This window comes from Petaurus breviceps, unplaced genomic scaffold (assembly GCF_028583685.1).
Source record: "Petaurus breviceps papuanus isolate PSGF00001 unplaced genomic scaffold, PetGlider_PUasm1.0 90919, whole genome shotgun sequence".
NCBI classification, from domain to species: domain Eukaryota; kingdom Metazoa; phylum Chordata; class Mammalia; order Diprotodontia; family Petauridae; genus Petaurus; species Petaurus breviceps.
The window spans coordinates 39,735,771-39,748,648 of NW_027187378.1; the positions used below are offsets into that span (position 1 = coordinate 39,735,771).

At 36.6% G+C, this 12,878-nt stretch overlaps 1 protein-coding gene across 1 annotated transcript in view; it reads right to left on the reverse strand.

Annotated features, from left to right (window-relative positions):
* LOC138152102 (disintegrin and metalloproteinase domain-containing protein 18-like) overlaps positions 1–12,878 on the reverse strand; it is a 146,872-nt gene that overhangs the window by 48,237 nt on the left and 85,757 nt on the right. The window contains exons 15-17 of the mRNA XM_069075852.1: positions 7,274–7,379; positions 6,164–6,353; positions 1,819–1,902 (exon numbers count right to left, since the gene is read on the reverse strand). Of these exons, the coding sequence (XP_068931953.1) occupies positions 1,819–1,902; positions 6,164–6,353; positions 7,274–7,379 (380 nt within the window). The remainder of the gene's footprint in view (positions 1–1,818; positions 1,903–6,163; positions 6,354–7,273; positions 7,380–12,878) is intronic.

A 12,878-nucleotide genomic window follows, 5' to 3' on the forward strand; every position in this document is an offset into this window, starting at 1 on the left:
CACACACACACACACACACACACACACACACACACACACACACACACTTTTCTCTTTATCACACTGAACTTTTACAACTATTTTTTTCATTTTAGTACATTGAATCATGTACTGGAGCATAGAAATATTGCAAGCAAATGAAAAAAGGCAAAAATAGCTAATATATCCTTTACAGACCATAATGCAAAAAATTAGTAATTGTTTAAGAAACATAAGCAAAAAATACAGATCTAAATGGAGAATAAGCAATGAAATACAAAATAATGAGTGAGTCAAAGAATAAATCATAGAAACAATTAATAACTCTGTAAAAGTAAATGATAATAAAAGAAACAACATACAAAAAATTCTGGGATGCAGCTGAAAGCAATCCTTAGGGAGAAAATCATTATCCTTACAAACATAATTTAACAAAACAGAAAAAGAAAAGATGGAGGAGCTGAATATGCATTTTAAAAATTAGAAAGCCAACAAGAACAACTTAAATAGCTGGAGAAATGATGCAGTGCTCCTGGCAAGGTCATGTCCACATGCTTAAAAATGACAATATTACCAATGTTAATTTATAGCTTTAATGCTATACCAATGAAACTACAAAAGGAATATTTTACAGAACCTCATAAAATTATTTTAATAAACAAAAGATCCAGAATATCAAGGGAAATAATGAAAAAGAGAGGAATAAAAGGGGAATTGCACTTCCAGATCTCAAGCAATATTATATAGCTGCAGCCATGTAAACCTTAAAAAATAAAAAAGTAGATAAATGGAATACGCTAGACAAGGAAGAATTTTAAAATAATGGAACTTAATAATCCAGTGTTCAATAAAGCAAAAACCATAAATTACTTATGAAAGAATTTCCTATTTGATATAAACTTCAGGGAAGACTTCAAAGGATTCTGGCAAAAACCAGGCTTACACCAACATCTTAGACCACATTCCACAATAAATACAAAACAGATATGTGACTTTAATATTAAGGACCATAGCACAAAAAATTAGAAGAGAAGTAGATCATACACTTTTCACAGCTACAGACTGGAGATGCACTCTTAATCAAACAAGAGATAAAATCTATGTTATATATAAGCTAACTCTGCTCCAGTTACCCAAAAAACTTATTAGGCTTAAAGTCATATTATCAAATTCCTCTAAATAGGATCATAATCAATAGGTATTATAAAAAAATCCACATCCACTTTTAAATGTAGTTGGCTAGTTTTGTGTTTTTTCATATTGTTTCTTCCTACTGTCTCCATAGTGATTATCCAGTTCACCCATAAAGCTAGTGCCATGAACTGAACCATCTGGAGTGGAAGAACTTCCTTCCCCTGCTGTCCCTCTTTTTATTCATCTCCAAGAAATGGACATGGGCATGTTTGTGTTTGTTCTGCTTCTGTCCTCAGTTTCAGGGGTCACACAGTGATCTTTACCAAACCTGCCAAATCTAGGAGTTCAAGCCATGGAAAATTTGGAGGAGACGGGATGGCAGAGGCGGCAGCTAGCAGGGAAGCCCTGAGAAGCAAGAGTGCCCGAGACTCAAACCCAATGGAGTTTTTGGACTTGGAACTAGAACCATATTCTATGTGATTTGAGCTAAGCTATGAACCCAATTCCCTTTCCTTCCCTAGAGACTGAAGTTGTACTCAGGAGAGAAGGGGAAAATTATGCCTCCCACATATTGGGGGAGTAAGTTTATATATTTGTAGTTATATCTTGGAAGTAAATACTTCACTGTAAAAGCTAAAACAAAACAAAACAAAACATGGTTGGCTTCAAAGCATGTTACTTTAAATAACAATTACTGTTACTCACTCCTCTTCCATGACACTTTTCAGTGGCATTACATGTTTTTTTAATCAAAAAACGAGTCTCTACGCAAGAAAACTGTGAACACACCTAAAAAGAAAAAAAATTTAAATGGCAAAGATCTATACAGCCATACCCAACATAACACTGATCTAAACAAGTATCATTTCATAATAACATCATTAGGACATAACCTTGCCCCCAATAAAATCTACAACCAACCTCAGTATAAAATTTAAAACTCCCTGCCGAAGTGTCTCTGCCTCCTACTCCCAACTCATTAATCAAACAGCTCTTATTCCCTGTTCTCCCACCTTGATCCATCAAGTCAATACCTCTTCCCCTAATTTCTTGAGCTCTTTTTCCTATAAGCTCCCATGGAACACTGAACATTTTAAATTCAACAATGAATGAAATATTTTTATTGAAATTATCATAATACAAGCAACATGACAGTTGGCTAAATAAATCAAGTATCCATTAAAGTATGAGGCTAACTAAAATGAACTGCAAGCAATAATGGAAATAAAATATCCATAATGAAGGGGGTCACTATACTCTCCCCCATAATCCATATTTTAGACCACTGTGTTCAGTTCTAAAGATTATATTTTAGGACTAATATTGAAAAGTTAGAACAAAGTCTGGAAGAGAGTACAAAGAATTGTTAGAAAACTTAAAACTGTGTCTCATGGAGACCAACTAAGGAATCTTTAGTGGAGAAAATTCAGGAGAGACTACAATGGTCAGAGCCTCAAATATTTGAAGATTATGTAGTATCAGGACTAGATTTATTCTACTTGGCTCCAGAAGACAGAACTAAGACCAAAGACTGTAAGTTTCAGGGAGGCATTTTTCAACTCAATATAAGGAATGACTTTCTAATAATTAGTTTGTCCAAAAACAGAACAAATACCATAGGATATTATGAATTCTCCAAACACAGGAGGTCTGGCAAATAGAATTAATGACTGCCTGTCAAAAATGTTACAGAGGTTCATGTTTTAGGCAAAAGCTCAACCTCAGAGATGGACCTTCTCAAGGACACACCTAAGCTACTGATAAGATGTCAATACTATTCAATGAAAACCAGGTACCTTTGGGATGGTAGAGGTGTTCCTACTTTAGAATAACATCCCCCTTAGTGGGACCCAGTTTCACTTGCAGCAGAATGAATGAAAAATCATTCCTTAAGTCTATTATGTGCCAGAAACTAGGAATATCAATACAAAAGCAAGACATACCCTGTCTTCAACTAGCACATATTCTAAAAGGGGAGGAGGGGGAACATATACTTGAGAGTAGTGACCAGATAAGGGAGTTTTGGTCTGGGAACTGACCTTGGTTAATTTCTTTTATCTTTCTCACTTGCAAAGTGAAGAAGATGGACTAGGTAGCCTCTGAGAGAACCCTGCTAGCTCTAAATCTATGATCTATGAACTTGAGTCATAAGGATAGTAAGTTGATCAAAAAAAGAATAAACTAATAAATTTCTAAAAACAGTTGTAATATTTATTGTCTTGATTAATATGACTAGAATAAGAAGTAGAAAAATGGTGCAGTATCAAAGTAGGTGGCAAAATAGAGTGGAGATTCAAGGTTATAAAAATGCCAAAACAAGACCAATGCAGAGATATGGATTCTGCTTCCATTACTCTGAACACATCCCTAACTCTCAGCATTCCCTTAGGAATTCCTGAGTGATGAAAGACAGAGGCTGTTGATCAAAGAGAAGTCCCAGGCAGGCTTGAACACAGCAGGAGTCAAAGGTAATGTGCTCTCTGTTCCACATAAGACAGATACTAAGCAAAATTAACCATTGGTGTACTCAAAGTAGCACCAGAAACAAGAAAAAGCTTAAGACATTCAACTTAAAGGTTTCCTAGTGGTCTACCAAGCTTGAGTAGCTATATTTCATAGGCTACTGACCTAGACCAGCACTTCTTAAACTATGGGTCACAACCCAAAGTTTAAGAAGTGTTGAAGGGGTTGTGAGTTGAAGAAGTTTAAGAAGTCCTGGCCTAGACCAGAGGGAGGGACCATCAACAGTTTCCATTAACACAAGCATAATTCATAACTACACTAAGAATCATTCTTGCTGGTCCAAGGAAAGATCCATTACTTTTAGAGATCTCTGAATATATAAAGACTTTCTGAACTTTGGATAACTGGGTGATGAGGAAGTTTAAGACTGACTGCCAGAAACAAGCATCTAACAAGCCTCAAGAAGGGGGAAACTATAAGGAAGGTCATTCTGTCAGAGATGCCCTTAATGCTATTTCCTCCTTGTGGATTGTTATGATTAAGGGAAAAGGATCATGGAGGCTTACTGACAGACAGAGGTTTATAGAGTAAAGGGAAGGGAAGAATAAAAGATACAAGAACCACTTGGATGGCATTTCTTTCACATGAAAAAATAATACTTAAAATTCATCCTTTTTATTAAAATTACTTGTTTAGGTGTCATAACATTTTACTAGTGGGTAGCAAGGTGGATAGAGCACTGGGTCTGGAGTTAAGAAGACCGCAGACATTTCCTAGCTTTATGTCCCTGAGCAAGAAACTTATCTGCTATTTGCCTCAGTTTCCTCCTTTGTAAGATGGAGATAATGATAGCACTTACCTTCCAGGTTTGATTTGAGGATCAAATGGGATAACAATTGTAAAACTGAGGCAAAATTCTGACCTAGCCTTTAATTACTGAATGGGCATTGCCTCAGATAAAAATCACCAATTGTCTTGATCTATGTCTTGCCCCTGGACTCTGGAGAAGAGAGTGAGGCTGATGACTTTGCACAGCTCTGCCTCATTTAAATCCAACTCACTTGCAAAGCAAGGAATCACCCTGCTGATGTCATTTTTCCTCTTACAGAATAAAGATGAACAACAACAATAAAAGATGAGCAAGTACCAGCTAGACTGGTCATAGTATAAACCAGGGGTGGGGAACCTGCAGCCTTGAGGCCACATGTGGCCTTCTAGGTCCTTGGGAGTAGCTTTTTGACTGAATCCAAATTTTACGGAACAGATCCTTTTATTAAGGTCACGTGTTATGTGAAATTTGAATTCAATCAAAGGGCCACACTTAAGGACCTAGAAGGCTACATGTGGCCTCAAGGCCGCAGGTTCCCCACCCTGGTATAAACACAGGGCTATGGCAAATGTTAAGGGGGTGGGAGCCTGCTGGACCAGTTCAAGAGTTTCTTAGGCCTGGGGTTCACTGGTCCAATAGTGTAGCTTATTATGTCAGATCCTAGCTTAGGGCATAGAAAGCACTTGAATAGTCCATTATAGATTCTCTGCCTTAACAGTACCACATGATATGCCATCTGGTAGCGCTGCCTGGAAGAAGCCTGTCAAAACTGTACAACTCCTATACAAAATCCTGGTGCTGTATTTTGCCATAAAGATTATAATCTACTAGGGCATAAGAGAAAAGGAAGCCAATCTTCACTAAATTCATGGGAAAATATCTAAGATGAAAATCCAGATCCAACCTGGCATAAGCAAGGACACTCCAGCTGTTCAGGATGCTGCATGGCATTCTCTACATTTTGGAAAGGTGTGTGAGCTCCTCCTTGAACATCACTATGAGATTGTGCAGTCACATTCTCCTGTGGTTTCATTTGTAGAACAGAATCTCATTTCTGTAGCCTAGTTGACAAAAATGTTACCCTGGATTTGGAATAAGAAGATGGTGGCTCTAATCCTGGATCAGTTTCCTCATCTATAAAATGAAGTAACTAGACTTCTGAAGTTCCTTCTAGCTCTTAAGTCTATGATTCTAAGATTCTGCAATAAATGAAGAGGACCTTGAGCAAAATGAAAGTAGATATAGCTGTGCCATAGTTGTGGGGAAGGATGGGAGGGGGCACAGAGAAAGGTGACAGAATAAGGCAGAAATCTTAAATATAAACCCAAAATATTAAATAAGCTGAGTTCTAAATGCTAGAGGGAAATACGTGAGAGAAAGAGTCAAAGGATGGTAGAGAAAGTCAGTAACAGTAAAATAAGTGTAACCTGAAAATGCTGAATTAAAAATCTGGTGCCAAGTGGATCAGAGGGAGAGGGACTGATTTACAGACATAACTGAGTTAATATGGGGATCAGACAGAGTGCATTTAGTACAGACAGATTTGCTTTATTCAGAGATCTGCTGCTGCTGATTCCCTTTTACATATGCACTGCCTACTTTCTCAAGGTTCTTAAAAGTTTACATGGCAAGAAGTGTACATACATTGAAGAATCTTAAGACCTAAGAACACAACTACTATGTTTCCTAATTACAAATAGTATAATAATAAATAATTGAAAACTGAATAATAATGTTTAAAAATATTTAGTTATTTACCATGTTAGGGCCACATGGAGTACCATCATTCACAAAGGTAAAATCTCGTTTCCCTGGTGGCACTGGAATTCTATGTGCAATGGATACACATATATCCTCATAAACACGTGAATAAATCACAGATATATCTTTTTTGATGAACAATGATGTCTTTGGCCAAGTACAAATTAATTTTCCACACAAAAGATCACTACAAACACAAGGCAGAGAAAGTAGTTAAATATTTCAATAGTTATACATTTTATTACTTAGCATGTCTGGCACATAGGAGGTACTGAATAAATGCTTCTTGAAGATGGAATTTGGTAGTTATTGACACATATTCAGTGCCAAACAAGAATGCCTTTGATAACACAAAATGTTGTTTGATTTAGAACATTATACCAAAGAAAATGAAATTTTAAAAAATGATCATACAAAGTATAACATATTAACTTATTAAAAACATTAGATTTATCTGCCCACATATGATTAATATTCTTTGATAATAGTCTTCATTATTCAATAAACTTAGAAGTTCTTAAAAGATTATAAAATTAGAGATGGAAAGGACTTTAAAGGTCAGCTAGTCCAATTCCCTCATTTTCACAGAATCACAGACTACGAAACTGGAAGGGATTTAAGCAGCCATCTTGTCCAATGGATTCACAAAAAAGAATCCCTACTATAAGCTACCAATGAAGTAGCCAGCTAGCCTCTTCTGAAGAGCTAAAAGGAAGAGAAGCCTACCACCTCTCAAGAAAGTGTATTACACTTTGGAGTAGCCATAATTGTGAGAAAGTTTTTCCTAACATCATGCCTAAATATGTCTCTTTGTGAATTCCAGCTCTTGTTCTTGATTCTTCCCTCTGGGGTCCAACAGAACAAATCTAATCCCTCTTCCACATGATAGATCTTCAAATACCTGAACACAGCTCTCAGGTCCTCTTAGCCTTCCCCCAGTTCAACATTCTTAGTTCCATTAACCAATCCTCTTTTAATCTCATATAACCATTTACCAATGAAGACACCAAGGCCCAGAAAGGAATGTCCAAGTTCATAGGTGATGTGAATGTAAGTCCACTAGTAGCATCTTTTTCACTGTACCCTACTGCCTTTATAATGACTTACTCAAATGAACAGGGTTTAAATGAATCTTTCATAACACCACAGTTTCCAAATCTATCATTTCTGCCATTCATTTCTTCAAAACATGCAAAAGAACCAGCTTTGGAAGCTGCAAACATAAACAGATGAAGGCAAATTAAAATTCTGAACCCAATTTAATCACAATTATTACAGATCCATAAAGACTTTAGAGGTTGAGTTCAAACATTTAATTTTATAGATGAGGAAACTAAGGCCTAGTGAAATTAAATAATTTATTCATACTCACACATTTAGAACAGTAACAGAAGTGGGACTAGAATGTAAGTCATTCTTGGTCCAATAAACTTTCAAGAGTTTAAAAAAAGCTAATCAATCACTAAGCACTTATTAAACATCTATAATGTACATGGCACTGTGCAAGTACCTGGGAATACAAAGATAAAAATGAAACAGTATCTTTTTCTTTTTGGAGGGGGGAGGGCAGGGCATTTGGGATTAAGTGACTTGCCCAAGGTCACATGGCTAGTAAATGTTAAGTGTCTGAGGCTGGATTTTAACTCAGGACCTCCTGACTCCAGGGCCAGTGCTCTATTCACTGTGCCACCTAGCCACCCCAACAGTATCTATCTTCATGAAACTTATGTTCTACAGAGGAAAACAACATGTCCAGAGAAAAGTAAATACAAATTATATAGAGAATAATATGGGGCATGGGGAGAAGGAAGATCAGGAACTGCTCAAACTTTTTAGACAGTTAAAATATTTTAAGAGTCAGAGATGAGGAAGGAGTATATTCTATATTTGGAGGATAGTATGTACAAAGGCATGGGAAATTAAAAACTGTGTGGGAGAATCAAAAAGTAAGTTAGTTAGCGTGAAATGTGTAATATGTAATGAATAAGAAGTATGGAAAGGTAGACCAGAAGCCAGATTATAACAGGCTTTCACCAAGTACTTCATATTTTATCCTAGAGACAATAGGATGTCATTGGAGCTTCTTAGGTAAGTAACGTGGTCAGACTTGTACATTTTAGACATATCAATTTGGCAACTATGTGGAAGATGTATTGAAGAGAAAAATTATCTGAGACAGGGACACCAATTAGAAAGTTATCACAATAGTTCAACCAGGAGGTGATGAAGGCCCAAATGAGAGTGGTGATGTGAATGGAGAGAAGGGGATACATGAGTGATTTATCATGGGGTAGTATGAACAAGAATTTAGCAACTTAATGGCTATGTTGAGTGAAGAAGAAAGGAAGAGGCAAAGAAGACTCCAACTTTGTGACTGGAAGGATGGGGGTACCACGGATAGAAATGGAAAAGAGATAGGAGGTTTAATTTGGGGGAAAAGATAGTGAGATGTTTCAGACACATTGAATTTAAGATAATCATAGGACATTGTCCTATCGGCAATTTTTGATAATGGGACTGTGTAGTCTGACCATGAGGCAGCACTTCTCTTTACCATGGCTAACATGGCTACACGTGCTCTTGTTCTCTTCCCTTCCCATCTTCAACATACTGCCCCCATAGTCATCTCTCTCTTTAAACTTCAAACTCTCCCTGATTTCTCCCTTCAACATCTCTACTGGTTCCTTCCCTTCTGCCTTCAAACATGCTCAAATCTCTCAAAAATCTTCATATGACCATATCATCCCTTCAAGCTATAATCCTAAATGCCCTTCCTTTTCTAAGCCAAAATCATATAAAAAGCTATCAATAGTAATTTTCCTCTACTTCCTCTTTCACTCACTTTTCAAAACTTTGCAATCAAACATAACATATCCAAAACCAAACTCATTAGGTTTCTCCATTCTCCATTCACATCACCACTCTAATTTGGGACTTCATCACCTCCTGTTTGAACTACTGCAAATAACCCCATCACTCATCTGATATGGTTCTCACCAAAGTTATCAATAATCTCTTAGTTGCTAAATTTGAGGGTCTTTTCTCAGTTCTCATACTTCTTGACCTATCTGCTACACCTGATACTACTTACCACCCTCACTTACTGGACAGTCTTTCTTCTCTGGATTTTTGTGATACTACTCTCCTTATTCTCTTCCTGATCTCTCCTCAGTTTCCTGGTTCATCATCTGTATCACACCCTTTAACTCTGGGTGTTCTCAAGGCTCTGCCCTAAGTCCTCCTCTCATCTACATTTTCTCTCATTGACTTCATCATCTCCTATGAGTTTCACTATCACTTCTACGCCAATGATTCATATGTCCATACAGTCAGTCTCTCCTGAGCCTCAGTCTCATATCATCAATGTCCCCCGAGACATTTCAAACATAACACATCCAAAATAAAACTCGTTAGGTTTCTCCCTAACAAAATTCATCCCCCTTCCAAACTTAATTATTTCTCCTGAAGAACTACCAATTTTCCAGACTCCCAGGTTTATAATTTTAGCTTTATCCTATATAATGAATCAGTTGTCAAATCTTGCCATTTTTATCTCCACAGCATCTCTTCAATATGATTCCTTTTCTCCACTCACAAGCTACTACCTTAGTTCAGGTTCTCATCACCAATTGCCTGAATTATTGCAATAAATCTCCTAAATAGTCTACCTGCCTCTCAAGACTCTCTTTTATCTACTCCATCCTACATACTGCTGTCAAAAGTGATGTTCCTTACACATTCAACCATGTCCCTCATCTACACAATCAACTCCTACGGCTCCCCATTATTTATAGAATAAAATGAAAACTCCTCTACTTAGCTTTTAAAATCTTTTACAACCTGGTCCCAATCTATTTTGCTATCCTGATTCTATATTACTCCCCTTCCAGCACTCTATAATCCAACTAAACTTGTTTTATCTGTTCCTCACACAAGCTAATCCATCTCCCATTTCCATATTTCTGCATTGCTCACTGCATTTCTTAAATGTACTCTCCTCACTTCCACCTCATAGAATCCCTCTCTTCTTTCAAGATGTAACTCAAGTACTACCAACTAGATCAGAGGTATCAAACTTACAGTCTGCCCAGCCATTTGCAGCCCACAAAACTCCCAAAGTGCCTAAGAACCAGATTAAAATGTAATGTAAATGTAAAAAATTAAATGTAAAATGTAAAAAATTAAAATGTAATCCTTCTTTACAACCCAACTAATGATTAATGTGAAGATATTTGTACATCCTATATTTGAGTGCATGCTGCCATGATGGGGGGAGGGTGGGGAGGAGGAGAAGGAGGGGGAGAAAATTAGAAACTCAAGGGACAGTGGAACTGAATGTTGTAAACTAAAAATAAACAAATTAATAAAAAATAAAATAAAATGTAATTGCTTAAATGTAAAATGCTTAAACAAAATAAATAAAAATACTATACAACATAGATAATGTTAATTTGCAATTTTCTAAGTCAGTATATGGTTCACAGGGATCCATTCCTATTTGAGTTTTGAAATGATCAGAGTGATTCTGTGTCTTTTTAAAATTGATCCCATTTACAATTAATTGGCTCTGTACTATTAGTGCCTAAGTCATGGTTCTTTGTCTCTTTGGCTTCCAATAAGTTAAGTTTAGAAATCTAATTCTTCTGCTAATCACTATTCTATTCTTGCTTGAAGGAAATTTGTTGTTCTTGATGGATGTGGATGAACACCAAGGAGTCTAATATAGTAACTACATCAACCAAGTTATCCTTCAGGGATGTCTGGTTTACTATCCAAAAAAGTCTGGTCCACTATCTCTAACCTTATAGATGGACTCAAACAATGAACATTTCTTAATCACAGGATAGAAGGAGGGGGTTTTGTTGCTAGCCTCTCATTTCTAATTTCCAACCAGTCATACGATTCCCCCATACCTTAGCCCTGTAACCAATCATACTGCTTTCAACATTTGTGATATCAAGCTCTTGTAATCAATCATAACTTGTTCCCTGCCTGTAAAATCCTGTTCTTGGTTCTGTACTCCCAAAAAACTATAAAAAGAAGCTGCCCCACTCATTCAAGGTCCTACCTTTGCTAAGAAAGCTGAAATTCTATTTATTGGTAAATTCATGCTTTACTACTAAATTGATCATGGTTGGAATTTTGTGCCTCAGTTTACCTTATTCTGACTGTAAGTTTGAAACTGCTGATCTATAAGATGCTTTTGCTGATCTGTTACTGCCCTCCTTCCTAAGGTTCCTTGTAGTTAACTGCTTAAAAGTTTGTTTGTATTTATTCTCTATATAGATAACTATGTACTTGTTTCCTTCTACCTTTCAAACAATTGTTTCATTCAGTGTACCTGTATCCTCAGAACCAAGCACAATGTCTGGTTTATAAAGGGTATTTAATAAATGCTTATTAATTAATATGTGGTTATAGATTTAATTAATAGTAAAATTTTAAAAATCATTCTAAACACATACCTGTTGTTCTCTTATATGCATTTATGGGTTAAGTCTCCCACACCTTAGTTATACAAGGTGAAGAAACTAACTAGTAATCAATCAATCAATCAACAAGTAAATAATTCTTATAATTAGCACAATACTTTCCCTTTCCAGGACCCAGGATCTTCCTTTGTAAAGATGGGGTTAGACTAGACGACCTTTAAGGTCTCAAAAATTAGACAAGATGATTTCTAACACATACCTGTTAAATTTAATTGAACTGAAATCTAAGTTCTCTTCCAGCTCTAAAATTCTATGAATATATTCCAAAGAGCATTTACTATTCTTCCTATATTATTCTAAACCAAAAGATTATAATAAGTATATTAAGAGGGTAATTGCTAATGTGCCACAGAGAAGACAGAAAGGAAAAATGACCTGAATAAAGTCAAAGGCAATATTCTAAGTTAATTTAGGAATGATGTCAGATCACTAACACAAGACTATCATGAGGAAAATTCCGCAAAAACCACAAAATGCTAAACAAATGAAAGTTATTACAGATGAAATCAGGATAAATTGGACAACAGGACCAATTTTAAAGAAAAAAAGGTATAACAAAAGATCAATGGCAAGGGAAGACAGAAAGGACAGGGAACACTGCTACTCCCTTGGTAATGATGAGGATTTGCATGTATAAGTTTCCCCAACTCTTTTTGTCACCAGGAGGTAAATCATATCCATTTTCCCTACCAGATGTTTTCAAGTCACTTTCTAGTCAGTGAAATGTGGAATCTAGATGACCTTCCAGATTCTCTGTTCCCTAATGCTTACTCTATTCAAAACTGCTCAGCCTGGGAACCATGCTTTGGCCCACTATTTCAGGCAGACACCACCCAGGTTTCACTTCCTTCCCTGCTTCTTAACCATCTTCTTCTCAACCTCACCAGAAAACATAGCGTGGAGGCTTGAAAGCTCCCAAAATTCCACTATTTGGCCCAGCTGACCTGATTAGTGATAACCTCACCTGGTCTACTCCCTGGCCATCTTCTTTAACAGTCTTGTTGTTCAAACTAAAAACTATATCCTGGAGGTCTTGACCCTTAATATATCTAAAAGTTCCAGCTGGGGTCGCTGTTCTCCTGACTGTGCCCCTCACTTGGCCCACCATTTCTGGTACTATTACTCAATCATCTTCTCTATATCCTAGATGACCACTACATGATAGCCTTTCTACACCCACTCCATCCTCCCACCCCCACTAATTGTGGAGCTATGATCAA